The 14994-nt window shown below is 52.6% G+C and overlaps 1 protein-coding gene across 1 annotated transcript in view; it reads left to right on the top strand.

The window, feature by feature from the left end:
• The window catches only part of SYMPK (symplekin), a 90129-nt gene that overhangs the window by 34259 nt on the left and 40876 nt on the right, over positions 1 to 14994 (top strand). The window contains exons 6-11 of the mRNA XM_040334581.1: positions 2168 to 2318; positions 7164 to 7390; positions 7465 to 7546; positions 13389 to 13502; positions 13579 to 13726; positions 13808 to 13968. Coding sequence (XP_040190515.1) covers positions 2168 to 2318; positions 7164 to 7390; positions 7465 to 7546; positions 13389 to 13502; positions 13579 to 13726; positions 13808 to 13968 — 883 coding nt within the window. The remainder of the gene's footprint in view (positions 1 to 2167; positions 2319 to 7163; positions 7391 to 7464; positions 7547 to 13388; positions 13503 to 13578; positions 13727 to 13807; positions 13969 to 14994) is intronic.

The raw sequence follows: 14994 nt of genomic DNA, 5'->3' as shown, positions 1-14994 counted from the left end.
CACGTTTTAAATTTGAAACATGCTTTTGTCAGGAGACTTGGTCCTCCGAGCCTGCCAAGCCTCTTCTTAGTGATGAAGCACCCCCACCTATTTAGCTTTTTTGACCTTCTGGTTTGGGTCCAGTATGACATTTTCCAGGGACTCCACCTCCTCCTTCTTGCTTCATCTTCTCAAATTCACCTCTTTCCCTGACAAGACAGGAGGATCTTCTTCTTGCAGCTTTTTGGCAACCTCACTGAACTTCTAGAACACTTGCTTGCACATTTCCTCCTCACCACTATCTGTGCGTTTGCCTGTCCCATGGCCGTCAAATTTTACCAGGGCGCTTTACTGTGTCCAGGATCTTTCTGCACTGGGACAGATTTATTTTCCCCTCCACGATCCTGTCCTGGCCTTTTGGTCCCAGAGTCGGCACTCAATTTGTTCTTGTCTGGGGGTCTTGGGCCTGATGGTAGCCCATATACCATTGAGGCAGTCCCATATACCATTTCACTCCAGAACATTTGAAGTCAACATTCTGGCAAATTGGAACAAACTGGCTTAGTCCTTGGACTTGCCTCATGTTTCTGACCTTCAAGGCCAGACTTTCTCTGGTGTGGGGAATTTCCAACCCAGCGCCTGAAAGGTTCTCACGACGCATGCCAGCTTATGGACCTGGTAAGTCCATCCTGGATGCCCTCTCAGTGTAGGGAGGGGGATAGATTGTCAGAAGAAGCCCATCTTTCCATCAACATCCTGGCAATTCATTTGTCTTTCAATGCAGGACACCTGCCAAGAATCCAGTCACACAATGCAATGGCCGTGGCCTGTATCTATCATCAAGGAGGTACCAGAAGTCACACTACTCCAAGAGGGAAGAGGACTTGGTCCTCTGTTAGGGTGAGCCTCAGTTCTGTCTGTTCACACCCCAGCCGTGGAAAATTGTCAGATACTGATGACTTTCTCAGTCATCAGTATCTGTATCAGGGTAATGGACTCTTCACCCAGAGGTGGACAATGCCGGGTGTGGATCTTCTGCCTTCAGCCAACAACCTGCACAGCTTTATCATCAGGTCCATGACCCTTGGTAGTGAACGCTCTGTCACCTTGGTGGGATTTTTATATTTCCTAAATAACTGAAAATTAAAGAATTTAAGAACTCTACAGAGAAAAATGCTTACAAGCCGCAGTGTTCCAATTGCATCTTTCGATTTGGATCGATTTTTAGAGGGCCAGTAATTATGGCTACACTTCTGAAGGAACCCTTTCAGCCCCCCGTCTCCCTCAGAGCCTCCCTTTAGTTCTGTGATCCCCTAAGAGCTCACCTCCCCTTCCCTGCCTCATCCCATGGACAGTCCTGACACCAGGCATGCAGCGGCAGTTTCTCCTCATTTTCCTTTGAGTGACGCCACCAATGCAGAGACCCCTTTTCCTTTTGAGTGACGCCACCAACGCAGAGACCCCTTTTTCCTTTGAGTGACGCCACCAACGCAGAGACCCCTTTTTCCTTTGAGTGACGCCACCAACGCAGAGACCTCTTTTTCCTTTGAGTGACGCCACCAACGCAGAGACCCCTTTTTCCTTTGAGTGACGCCACCAACGCAGAGACCCCTTTTTCCTTTGAGTGACGCCACCAACGCAGAGACCCCTCTTCCTTTGAGTGATGCCACCAACACAGCATTTTTTTTTTCACCACTGTAGGCCCCTCATTTGTGCTTATTTTAAACTCTTCAGATTGCTGCAGTGTACCACAGCTATTGGTTCTTTTTCACACATGCCACAAACATTGCATACATTTTGCTCTGCATGCCTCTATTGGCCCAGACCCCCTCAAGTGGAGGAAGGGGGGTTGGGGCACAGTTTGCCATCTTCGCCTTGTCCAGGCACTGCGCCCAGAAGATGTTTAGAGAGCATAGAGGCCATCAGCGTAACACTGGGGAGGTAATCTGCATACTATAGAGGCCATCAGGCTACCACTGGGGGGGATGTCTGGTGGCCCTCGCTGTAGAGTTTGTGTGTGTGTGTGTGTGTGTGTGGGGGGGGGGCCTCGCTGGGGGGGATGTCTGGTGGCCCTCGCTGTAGAGTTGTGTGTGTGTGTGTGTGTGTGTGTCTGGGGGGCCCTCGCTGGGGAGGTGTCTGCCCTTTCACTATCCATCTTGCTGGAATTCTTTTATCTTTGTTGATTTAGGCCAACTGGAGCTGTGGGTCGCAAGAAAGTCTTTAAACTGAAAGAAGTTTTGCAACCGTTGACAGATACTCAGATCAAGGACTTGAAAATGGCCGCTGTGCAGAGGATCCTGCAGGCAGAACGCTATATTGGTGGCAGTGGGGCTGCTCAGGTACGTAACCTTATAGTCTTTTATTTCCTGCTGGCTTATTGAAGTACATAGACATTTTCCCAGACACTGTGCATGGCCAGCAGGGTCACTCGCCTGTTCTCTTGTGGGGGACCAGTCACGGTATTGTTGGGTGGTGAGGAGAAAGGCCAATGTTGCTTTACAGCCCTGCGGCAGATCTCAGCACGGACATTTCCTCTTCAGTAACGATTGGCAGCGTGTGGGAGACCACTTTCGCTGCTTTCCTGATGCTGAAAGGTCCTGTGGTCGGCACACTCCATGGTGAATGAGCAGCAGCTCCTCCTCTGAACACATATATTATGTAATGAGCTCAGATGGCAGCACAATGTGTATTCATTGTCCCCGTCCAATCCGCTTTGACTGCTGTCTAGTGATGGGATTACAGCAGGAAAGCAGGTAGTATGGTGGCCTTCATTCTCTATTTACAGCTTCTCCTGGTCAGGCAGTGAAAGGGGGTGAAGCTGATGTGGCCGCCATCTTCCTCATTCCTATCTGCTGACACCACCCACAATTATGTAGATTTCAGGCCCTACCTCTGCTGTCCCCGCCCACAACTATGTAGATTTCAGGCCCTACCTCTGCTGTCCCCGCCCACAATTATGTAGATTTCAGGCCCTACCTCTGCTGTCCCTGCCCACAATTATGTAGATTTCAGGCCCTACCTCTGCTGTCCCCGCCCACAACTATGTAGATTTCAGGCCCTACCTCTGCTGTCCCTGCCCGCAATTATGTAGATTTCAGGCCCTACCTCTGCTGTCCCCGCCCACAATTATGTAGATTTCAGGCCCTACCTCTGCTGTCCCTGCCCACAATTATGTAGATTTCAGGCTCTACCTCTGCTGTCCCCCGCCCACAATTATGTAGATTTCAGGCCCTACCTCTGCTGTCCCGCCCACAATTATGTAGATTTCAGGCCCTACCTCTGCTGTCCCCGCCCACAATTATGTAGATTTCAGGCCCTACCTCTGCTATCCCCGCCCACAATTATGTAGATTTCAGGCCCTACCTCTGCTGTCCCTGCCCACAATTATGTAGATTTCAGGCCCTACCTCTGCTGTCCCTGCCCACAATTATGTAGATTTCAGGCTCTACCTCTGCTGTCCCCGCCCACAATTATGTAGATTTCAGGCCCTACCTCTGCTATCCCCGCCCGCAATTATGTAGATTTCAGGCCCTACCTCTGCTGTCCCGCCCACAATTATGTAGATTTCAGGCCCTACCTCTGCTATCCCTGCCCGCAATTATGTAGATTTCAGGCCCTACCTCTGCTGTCCCGCCCACAATTATGTAGATTTCAGGCTCTACCTCTGCTGTCCCCCGCCCACAACTATGTAGATTTCAGGCCCTACCTCTGCTATCCCCGCCCACAATTATGTAGATTTCAGGCCCTACCTCTGCTGTCCCCACCCACAATTATGTAGATTTCAGGCTCTACCTCTGCTGTCCCCCGTCCACAACTATGTAGATTTCAGGCCCTACCTCTGCTGTCCCCGCCCACAATTATGTAGATTTCAGGCCCTACCTCTGCTGTCCCCACCCACAATTATGTAGATTTCAGGCCCTACCTCTGCTATCCCCGCCCACAATTATGTAGATTTCAGGCCCTACCTCTGCTGTCCCCACCCACAATTATGTAGATTTCAGGCCCTACCTCTGCTGTCCCCACCCACAATTATGTAGATTTCAGGCCCTACCTCTGCTGTCCCCACCCACAATTACGTAGATTTCAGGCCCTACCTCTGCTGTCCCCGCCCACAATTATGTAGATTTCAGGCCCTACCTCTGCTGTCCCGCCCACAATTATGTAGATTTCAGGCCCTACCTCTGCGGTCCCCGCCCACAATTATGTAGATTTCAGGCCCTACCTCTGCTGTCCCCGCCCACAATTATGTAGATTTCAGGCCCTACCTCTGCTGTCCCCGCCCACAATTATGTAGATTTCAGGCCCTACCTCTGCTGTCCCCGCCCACAATTATGTAGATTTCAGGCCCTACCTCTGCTGTCCCCACCCACAATTATGTAGATTTCAGGCCCTACCTCTGCTGTCCCCACCCACAATTACGTAGATTTCAGGCCCTACCTCTGCTGTCCCCGCCCACAATTATGTAGATTTCAGGCCCTACCTCTGCTGTCCCGCCCACAATTATGTAGATTTCAGGCCCTACCTCTGCGGTCCCCGCCCACAATTATGTAGATTTCAGGCTCTACCTCTGCTGTCCCCGCCCACAATTATGTAGATTTCAGGCCCTACCTCTGCTGTCCCCGCCCACAATTATGTAGATTTCAGGCCCTACCTCTGCTGTCCCCGCCCACAATTATGTAGATTTCAGGCCCTACCTCTGCTGTCCCCACCCACAATTACGTAGATTTCAGGCCCTACCTCTGCTGTCCCCACCCACAATTATGTAGATTTCAGGCCCTACCTCTGCTGTCCCCGCCCACAATTATGTAGATTTCAGGCCCTACCTCTGCTGTCCCCGCCCACAATTAGGTAGATTTCAGGCCCTACCTCTGCTGTCCCCGCCCGCAATTAGGTAGATTTCAGGCCCTACCTCTGCTGTCCCCGCCCACAATTATGTAGATTTCAGGCCCTACCTCTGCTGTCCCCGCCCACAAATATGTAGATTTCAGGCCCTACCTCTGCTGTCCCTGCCCGCAATTCTGTAGATTTCAGGCCCTACCTCTGCTGTCCCTGCCCACAATTATGTAGATTTCAGGCTCTACCTCTGCTGTCCCCGCCCACAATTATGTAGATTTCAGGCCCTACCTCTGCTATCCCCGCCCGCAATTATGTAGATTTCAGGCCCTACCTCTGCTGTCCCGCCCACAATTATGTAGATTTCAGGCCCTACCTCTGCTATCCCTGCCCGCAATTATGTAGATTTCAGGCCCTACCTCTGCTGTCCCGCCCACAATTATGTAGATTTCAGGCTCTACCTCTGCTGTCCCCCGCCCACAACTATGTAGATTTCAGGCCCTACCTCTGCTATCCCCGCCCACAATTATGTAGATTTCAGGCCCTACCTCTGCTGTCCCCACCCACAATTATGTAGATTTCAGGCTCTACCTCTGCTGTCCCCCGCCCACAACTATGTAGATTTCAGGCCCTACCTCTGCTATCCCCGCCCACAATTATGTAGATTTCAGGCCCTACCTCTGCTGTCCCCGCCCACAATTATGTAGATTTCAGGCCCTACCTCTGCTGTCCCCGCCCACAATTATGTAGATTTCAGGCCCTACCTCTGCTGTCCCCACCCACAATTACGTAGATTTCAGGCCCTACCTCTGCTGTCCCCGCCCACAATTATGTAGATTTCAGGCCCTACCTCTGCTGTCCCGCCCACAATTATGTAGATTTCAGGCCCTACCTCTGCGGTCCCCGCCCACAATTATGTAGATTTCAGGCTCTACCTCTGCTGTCCCCGCCCACAATTATGTAGATTTCAGGCCCTACCTCTGCTGTCCCCGCCCACAATTATGTAGATTTCAGGCCCTACCTCTGCTGTCCCCACCCACAATTACGTAGATTTCAGGCCCTACCTCTGCTGTCCCCGCCCACAACTATGTAGATTTCAGGCCCTACCTCTGCTGTCCCCACCCACAATTACGTAGATTTCAGGCCCTACCTCTGCTGTCCCCGCCCACAATTATGTAGATTTCAGGCCCTACCTCTGCTGTCCCCGCCCACAATTATGTAGATTTCAGGCCCTACCTCTGCTGTCCCCGCCCACAATTATGTAGATTTCAGGCCCTACCTCTGCTGTCCCCGCCCACAATTCTGTAGATTTCAGGCCCTGCCTCTGCTGTCCCGCCCACAATTATGTAGATTTCATGCCCTACCTCTGCTGTCCCCGCCCACAATTATGTAGATTTCAGGCTCTACCTCTGCTGTCCCCGCCCACAATTATGTAGATTTCAGGCCCTACCTCTGCTGTCCCTGCCCACAACTGTAGATTTCAGGCCCTACCTCTGCTGTCCCCGCCCACAATTATGTAGATTTCAGGCCCTACCTCTGCTGTCCCTGCCCACAATTATGTAGATTTCAGGCCCTACCTCTGCTGTCCCGCCCACAATTATGTAGATTTCAGGCTCTACCTCTGCTGTCCCCGCCCACAATTATGTAGATTTCAGGCCCTACCTCTGCTGTCCCCGCCCACAACTGTAGATTTTATGACCGATTTACATCTCTGTATAAAGAGACCTGTCTGTGCAGCTGCCCATACTCTGAGAATCTCAGACTCCCCCAGACTGGACGGTCCCGGTAGAGTGAGTCTCTCCAGATTCTGTAGCCTTGCGTCGTAGTCGCCATGTTCTGTAGCTATGAGGAGGGAACGATGTGCAGCCTGGTCGGTATCTTCTTACACTCGTTTCATTGGGTAAGGTTGTTTTTTATGGATTGAATATATTGTGGTCCAATAAGGTTTTTCCTGTATACATCCCCAGCGATTTCTCCACCTTGCATTGTGAATTGTCAGACTCCGTAGTTTCCAGTGATTTTGTTCCCAGCTTGCTGCTAGATCTCCTCGGCTTGGATGATCCACGGGTTTGGGCAACAAAGAAATAGACTTGTTCTGGTCGATCTTTCTCTCCTTGTTCCTGGTGGTAAAAAGTCCACCACCCGTGTCCCTCCATTGTGAGAATCCTGACATTGAGACGCATTGTTCCTCCTCACCCCCATAATATCCAGCCCAGCTATTTATATAAATGGAAGGTTTCTGGTTCCTAGGAGGCGGGGCTTCTTTCCTGATGCCTTTTGTGTGCCTCTATGGGAAAGATTTCACAGTGTTTATTGGCTGAAAACAAAACCTGAACCTGCTGTTTCTTCAGATGAGAGTGAAGGTTCTCGCTCGTTTGGTGACTCTTCTGGATCCATCCTTGAAGGCTGAAATCTTGGCCCACTTTCTGAGTGATCCCCGGGGACGCCTGGACCTGGCACTGGCATGGCTTTACCAAGAATACTGTGAATATCAATCTGGGGCTGGAGAAGAGAGCTACCAGGAGTGTCTGATTGGGATCCTTACTGGTCTACAAGAGCGCCCTGACCAGAGAGACGGGTGAGTGCTGATGATGAAGATCTTCTTGGCCATTCAGTGTTTTCTTTTCCTCTGACTTGTATTCTTTCCTGCAGAGTGTTCACGAAGGTTGTCCTGGAGGCTCCTCTGCTGACCGATTCCGCGCTTGAAGTCATCCGAAAATACTGTGAGGATGAGGTAATGATCACCTAAAAACACTGGTACCAAAAACCAAGCAGCTACCTTCAAATGTGATCGGGGCACAGGTAATGGGTGAGTGGACGATCGGGGCACAGGTAATGGGTGAATGGACGATCGGGGCACAGGTAATGGGTGAGTGGACGATCGGGGCACAGGTAATGGGTGAGTGGACGATCGGGGCACCGGTAATGGGTGAGTGGACGATCGGGGCACAGGTAATGGGTGAGTGGACGATCGGGGCACCGGTAATGGGTGAGTGGACAATCGGGGCACAGGTAATGGGTGAGTGGACGATCGGGGCACAGGTAATGGGTGAATGGACGATCGGGGCACAGGTAATGGGTGAGTGGACGATCGGGGCACAGGTAATGGGTGAGTGGACGATCGGGGCACAGGTAATGGGTGAGTGGACGATCGGGGCACAGGTAATGGGTGAGTGGACGATCGGGGCACAGGTAATGGGTGAGTGGACGATCGGGGCACAGGTAATGGGTGAGTGGACGATCGGGGCACAGGTAATGGGTGAGTGGACGATCGGGGCACAGGTAATGGGTGAGTGGACGATCGGGGCACAGGTAATGGGTGAGTGGACGATCGGGGCACAGGTAATGGGTGAGTGGACGATCGGGGCACAGGTAATGGGTGAGTGGACGATCGGGGCACAGGTAATGGGTGAGTGGACGATCGGGGCACCGGTAATGGGTGAGTGGACGATCGGGGCACCGGTAATGGGTGAGTGGACGATCGGGGCACCGGTAATGGGTGACTGGACGATCGGGGCACCGGTAATGGGTGACTGGACGATCGGGGCACCGGTAATGGGTGAGTGGACGATCGGGGCACCGGTAATGGGTGAGTGGACGATCGGGGCACCGGTAATGGGTGAGTGGACGATCGGGGCACAGGTAATGGGTGAGTGGACGATCGGGGCACCGGTAATGGGTGAGTGGACGATCGGGGCACAGGTAATGGGTGAGTGGACGATCGGGGCACAGGTAATGGGTGAGTGGACGATCGGGGCACAGGTAATGGGTGAGTGGACGATCGGGGCACAGGTAATGGGTGAGTGGACGATCGGGGCACAGGTAATGGGTGAGTGGACGATCGGGGCACAGGTAGGTAATGGGTGAGTGGACGATCGGGGCACAGGTAGGTAATGGGTGAGTGGACGATCGGGGCACAGGTAATGGGTGAGTGGACGACCGGGGCACCGGTAATGGGTGAGTGGACGATCGGGGCACAGGTAATGGGTGAGTGGACGATCGGGGCACAGGTAATGGGTGAGTGGACGATCGGGGCACAGGTAATGGGTGAGTGGACGATCGGGGCACCGGTAATGGGTGAGTGGACGATCGGGGCACAGGTAATGGGTGAGTGGACGATCGGGGCACAGGTAATGGTAAATATGACGTTCAAAACAAACCATAAATGTCTCTGCAGATCAATCCATATCCATCAGTAATTCATAGAATACAATGGTGTAAATTATGATTAAAAACAACATATGCAAATGTCTTATGAATATCAATAAAGTGCAAAGAAACAAATGTCCGTACAAAGAGTTCAATTTGTCAACCCCCCACCCCACAGTGCTCCATCCACAATCATAGATAATTAATAGTGGGGTATGTTGTGTTGATTGTCTCTGTCTCTCTCCTATGGAGCGTGGGTGGTGATTGCCTCTGTCTCTCTCTATGGAGGGTGGGTGGTGATTGCCTCTGTCTCTCTCTATGGAGGGTGGGTGGTGATTGCCTCTGTCTCTCTCTATGGAGGGTGGGTGGTGGTTGGCGCTGTCTCTCTCTATGGAGGGTGGGTGGTGATTTCTTCTGTCTCTCTATGGAGGGTGGGTGGTGGTTGGCTCTGTCTCTCTCTATGGAGGGTGGGTGGTGGTTGGCTCTGTCTCTATGGAGGGTGGGTGGTGATTGCTTCTGTCTCTCTATGGAGGGTGGGTGGTGATTTCTTCTGTCTCTCTCTATGGAGGGTGGGTGGTGATTGCCTCTGTCTCTCTCTATGGTGGGTGGTGATTGCCTCTGTGTCTCTCTCTATGGAGGGTGGGTGGTGGTTGGCTCTGTCTCTCTCTATGGATGGTGGGTGGTGGTTGGCTCTGTCTCTCTCTATGGAGGGTGGGTGGTGATTGCCTCTGTCTCTCTATGGAGGGTGGGTGGTGGTTGGCTCTGTCTCTCTCTATGGAGGGTGGGTGGTGATTTCTTCTGTCTCTCTATGGAGGGTGGGTGGTGGTTGGCGCTGTCTCTCTCTATGGAGGGTGGGTGGTGATTGCCTCTGTCTCTCTCTATGGAGGGTGGGTGGTGGTTGGCTCTGTCTCTCTCTATGGTGGGTGGTGATTGCCTCTGTCTCTCTCTATGGAGGGTGGGTGGTGGTTGGCTCTGTCTCTATGGAGGGTGGGTGGTGGTTGGTGCTGTCTCTCTCTATGGAGGGTGGGTGGTGGTTGGCTCTGTCTCTCTCTATGGTGGGTGGGTGGTGGTTGGCTCTGTCTCTCTCTATGGTGGGTGGGTGGTGGTTGGCTCTGTCTCTCTCTATGGAGGGTGGGTGGTGGTTGGCTCTGTCTCTATGGAGGGTGGGTGGTGATTGCTTCTGTCTCTCTCTATGGAGGGTGGGTGGTGATTTCCTCTGTGTCTCTCTCTATGGAGGGTGGGTGGTGATTGCCTCTGTGTCTCTCTCTATGGAGGGTGGGTGGTGGTTGGCTCTGTCTCTCTCTATGGATGGTGGGTGGTGGTTGGCTCTGTCTCTCTCTATGGAGGGTGGGTGGTGGTTGGCTCTGTCTCTCTCTATGGAGGGTGGGTGGTGATTGCCTCTGTCTCTCTCTATGGAGGGTGGGTGGTGATTGCCTCTGTCTCTCTCTATGGAGGGTGGGTGGTGGTTGCCTCTGTCTCTCTCTATGGAGGGTGGGTGGTGGTTGCCTCTGTCTCTCTCTATGGAGGGTGGGTGGTGGTTGGCTCTGTCTCTCTATGGAGGGTGGGTGGTGATTTCTTCTGTCTCTCTCTATGGAGGGTGGGTGGTGATTGCCTCTGTCTCTCTCTATGGTGGGTGGTGATTGCCTCTGTGTCTCTCTCTATGGAGGGTGGGTGGTGGTTGGCTCTGTCTCTCTCTATGGATGGTGGGTGGTGGTTGGCTCTGTCTCTCTCTATGGAGGGTGGGTGGTGGTTGGCTCTGTCTCTCTCTATGGAGGGTGGGTGGTAATTGCCTCTGTCTCTCTATAGAGGGTGGGTGGTGGTTGGCTCTGTCTCTCTCTATGAAGGGAGGGTGGTGATTTCTTCTGTCTCTCTATGGAGGGTGGGTGGTGGTTGGCTCTGTCTCTCTCTATGGAGGGTGGGTGGTGATTGCCTCTGTCTCTCTATGGAGGGTGGGTGGTGGTTGGCTCTGTCTCTCTCTATGAAGGGAGGGTGGTGATTTCTTCTGTCTCTCTATGGAGGGTGGGTGGTGGTTGGCTCTGTCTCTCTCTATGGAGGGTGGGTGGTGATTGCCTCTGTCTCTCTATGGAGGGTGGGTGGTGGTTGGCGCTGTCTCTCTCTATGGAGGGTGGGTGGTGGTTGGCTCTGTCTCTCTCTATGGAGGGTGGGTGGTGGTTGGCTCTGTCTCTCTCTATGGAGGGTGGGTGGTGGTTGGCTCTGTCTCTCTCTATGGAGGGTGGGTGGTGATTGCTTCTGTCTCTCTATGGAGGGTGGGTGGTGATTTCTTCTGTCTCTCTCTATGGAGGGTGGGTGGTGATTGCCTCTGTCTCTCTCTATGGTGGGTGGTGATTGCCTCTGTGTCTCTCTATGGAGGGTGGGTGGTGGTTGGCTCTGTCTCTCTCTATGGAGGGTGGGTGGTGATTGCCTCTGTGTCTCTCTATGGAGGGTGGGTGGTGGTTGGCTCTGTCTCTCTCTATGGAGGGTGGGTGGTGATTGCTTCTGTCTCTCTATGGAGGGTGGGTGGTGATTTCTTCTGTCTCTCTCTATGGAGGGTGTGTGGTGGTTGGCTCTGTCTCTCTCTATGGAGGGTGGGTGGTGGTTGCCTCTGTCTCTCTATGGAGGGTGGGTGGTGATTGCCTCTGTCTCTCTATGGAGGGTGGGTGGTGGTTGGCTCTGTCTCTCTCTATGGAGGGTGGGTGGTGGTTGGCTCTGTCTCTCTCTATGGAGGGTGGGTGGTGGTTGGCTCTGTCTCTCTCTATGGAGGGTGGGTGGTGATTGCCTCTGTCTCTCTCTATGGAGGGTGGGTGGTGGTTGCCTCTGTCTCTCCATGGAGGGTGGGTGGTGGTTGGCTCTGTCTCTCTCTATGGAGGGTGGGTGGTGGTTGGCTCTGTCTCTCTCTATGGTGGGTGGGTGGGTGGTGGTTGGCTCTGTCTCTCTCTATGGAGGGTGTGTCGTGATTGCCTCTGTCTCTCTATGGAGGGTGGGTGGTGGTTGGCTCTGTCTCTCTCTATGGAGGGTGGGTGGTGGTTGGCTCTGTCTCTCTCTATGGAGGGTGGGTGGTGATTGCCTCTGTCTCTCTCTATGGTGGGTGGTGATTGCCTCTGTGTCTCTCTCTATGGAGGGTGGGTGGTGGTTGGCTCTGTCTCTCTCTATGGATGGTGGGTGGTGGTTGGCTCTGTCTCTCTCTATGGAGGGTGGGTGGTGATTTCTTCTGTCTCTCTATGGAGGGTGGGTGGTGGTTGGCTCTGTCTCTCTCTATGGAGGGTGGGTGGTGATTGCTTCTGTCTCTCTATGGAGGGTGGGTGGTGATTTCTTCTGTCTCTCTCTATGGAGGGTGGGTGGTCATTGCCTCTGTCTCTCTCTATGGTGGGTGGTGATTGCCTCTGTCTCTCTCTATGGAGGGTGGGTGGTGGTTGGCTCTGTCTCTATGGAGGGTGGGTGTTGGTTGGCGCTGTCTCTCTCTATGGAGGGTGGGTGGTGATTGGCTCTGTCTCTCTCTATGGAGGGTGGGTGGTGGTTGGCTCTGTCTCTCTCTATGGAGGGTGGGTGGTGATTTCTTCTGTCTCTCTATGGAGGGTGGGTGGTGATTGCCTCTGTCTCTCTCTATGGAGGGTGGGTGGTGGTTGGCTCTGTCTCTCTCTATGGAGGGTGGGTGGTGATTGCCTCTGTCTCTCTCTATGGAGGGTGGGTGGTGGTTGGCTCTGTCTCTCTCTATGGTGGGTGGGTGGTGGTTGGCTCTGTCTCTCTCTATGGAGGGTGGGTGGTGATTGCCTCTGTCTCTCTCTATGGAGGGTGGGTGGTGATTGTCTCTGTCTCTCTCTATGGAGGGTGGGTGGTGGTTGGCGCTGTCTCTCTCTATGGAGGGTGGGTGGTGGTTGGCTCTGTCTCTCTCTATGGAGGGTGGGTGGTGATTGCCTCTGTCTCTCTATGGAGGGTGGGTGGTGGTTGCCTCTGTCTCTCTCTATGGAGGGTGGGTGGTGGTTGGCTCTGTCTCTCTCTATGGAGGGTGGGTGGTGATTGCCTCTGTCTCTCTATGGAGGGTGGGTGGTGGTTGCCTCTGTCTCTCTCTATGGAGGGTGGGTGGTGGTTGGCTCTGTCTCTATGGAGGGTGGGTGGTGGTTGGCTCTGTCTCTATGGAGGGTGGGTGGTGGTTGGCTCTGTCTCTCTCTATGGAGGGTGGGTGGTGATTGCCTCTGTCTCTCTATGGAGCGTGGGTGGTGGTTGCCTCTGTCTCTCTCTATGGAAGGTGGGTGGTGGTTGGCTCTGTCTCTATGGAGGGTGGGTGGTGGTTGGCTCTCTCTCTATGGAGGGTGGGTGGTGGTTGGCTCTGTCTCTATGGAGGGTGGGTGGTGGTTGGTGCTGTCTCTCTATAGTGGGTGGTGATATCATGTCACTGTCATGGAATTGAGTCTCGGTTTCTCACCACACAGGGCCGTACTTATCTGGGGATGTCTACATTGCGGGATCTGATTCTGACTCGTCCTGCTCGGCAGTTCCAGTACTTGCACCTTCTTCTGGACCTAAGCTCCCATGAGAAGGACAAGGTAAGCGAGTGTGAAGTGCACCTGTCAGTTTCTTCAGCCTCTTGTAGTATTTACTGTCCATTCTTGGTCTTCTCAGGTCCGTCAGCAGGCTATGAACCTTATTAAGAGGATGTATGAGAAGGAGGCTCTTCATCAGTACATTGAGAAATTTGCCCTGAATTACCTGCAGCTTCTGGCTCACCCCAACCCCCCGTCCGTTCTGTTTGGGGCAGACAAGGACACAGGTGGGATTCTTTGTCTTTGTGTAGATGAGTCCTGTAGAAGGTTCTGATAGTCCTAACCCTGACATGTTTCTCTCCTCTCAGAGGTGGCGGCCCCCTGGACAGAAGACACTGTTAAGCACTGTTTATATCTGTATCTGGCTCTGCTCCCCCAGAATCACAAGCTCATCCATGAACTGGCCTCTGTCTACACCGAGGCCACAGCTGACATCAAGAGGACGGTGCTGAGGGTCATCGAAACTCCGGTAAGGAAAGGACTGCGCCCAGAGGGGGCTCCACTCATGTTTGGGGAGCTTGCTGGTAGATTGTTTCAGCAACAGTCTTCTCCTAAGATTCAAAGTGTGCATCGGTTGTATATTTTTATCATGGCTAATCCCTGTAAAGCCTTCATTGTGTAGACATCCAAAAGCCTTCAGACTGATGCTGGGCCCGCCATCTTGGATGTGATGTCATCAGTCCCAGCAGACTTGGGCTTTATGTACACAAGATGTTTTTACCTCGCCTGAACAATTTAACTTGACCGATAGTAACCCACATTTAAAATGTCCGTTTATATCCTGCTTTTAGCTGCGCTTTACCGCGTTTGCGTTTTTAGAATTTAAGCGCTTGAAATGCCTGTAAACTCAACTGTCTAGAAACGACTGTAAACGACCTTATGTACATGTACTGATAAGATAACATAGAGGAGAGATCGGAGATCCTGTGTACATGGACTGATAAGATAACACAGAAGAGAGATCGGGGATCCTGTGTACATGGACTGATAACATAGAGGAGAGATCGGGGATCCTGTGTACATGGACTGATAACATAGAGGAGAGATCGGGGATCCTGTGTACATGTACTGATAAGATAACATAGAGGAGAGATCGGAGATCCTGTGTACATGGACTGATAACATAGAGGAGAGATCGGGGATCCTGTGTACATGGACTGATAAGATAACACAGAAGAGAGATCGGGGATCCTGTGTACATGGACTGATAACATAGAGGAGAGATCGGGGATCCTGTGTACATGGACTGATAAGATAACATAGAGGAGAGATCGGGGATCCTGTGTACATGGACTGATAACATAGAGGAGAGATCGGGGATCCTGTGTACATGGACTGATAAGATAACATAGAGGAGAGATCGGGGATCCTGTGTACATGGACTGATAACATAGAGGAGAGATCGGGGATCCTGTGTACATGGACTGATAACATAGAGGAGAGATCGGGGATCCTGTGTACATAGAGGAGAGATCGGGGATCCTGTGTACATGGA

Source organism: Rana temporaria, unplaced genomic scaffold (assembly GCF_905171775.1).
Source record: "Rana temporaria unplaced genomic scaffold, aRanTem1.1, whole genome shotgun sequence".
Taxonomy (NCBI): domain Eukaryota; kingdom Metazoa; phylum Chordata; class Amphibia; order Anura; family Ranidae; genus Rana; species Rana temporaria.
The sequence above is the reverse complement of the archived record's forward strand: the minus strand, read 5'-3'. Positions and strand labels throughout refer to the sequence as shown.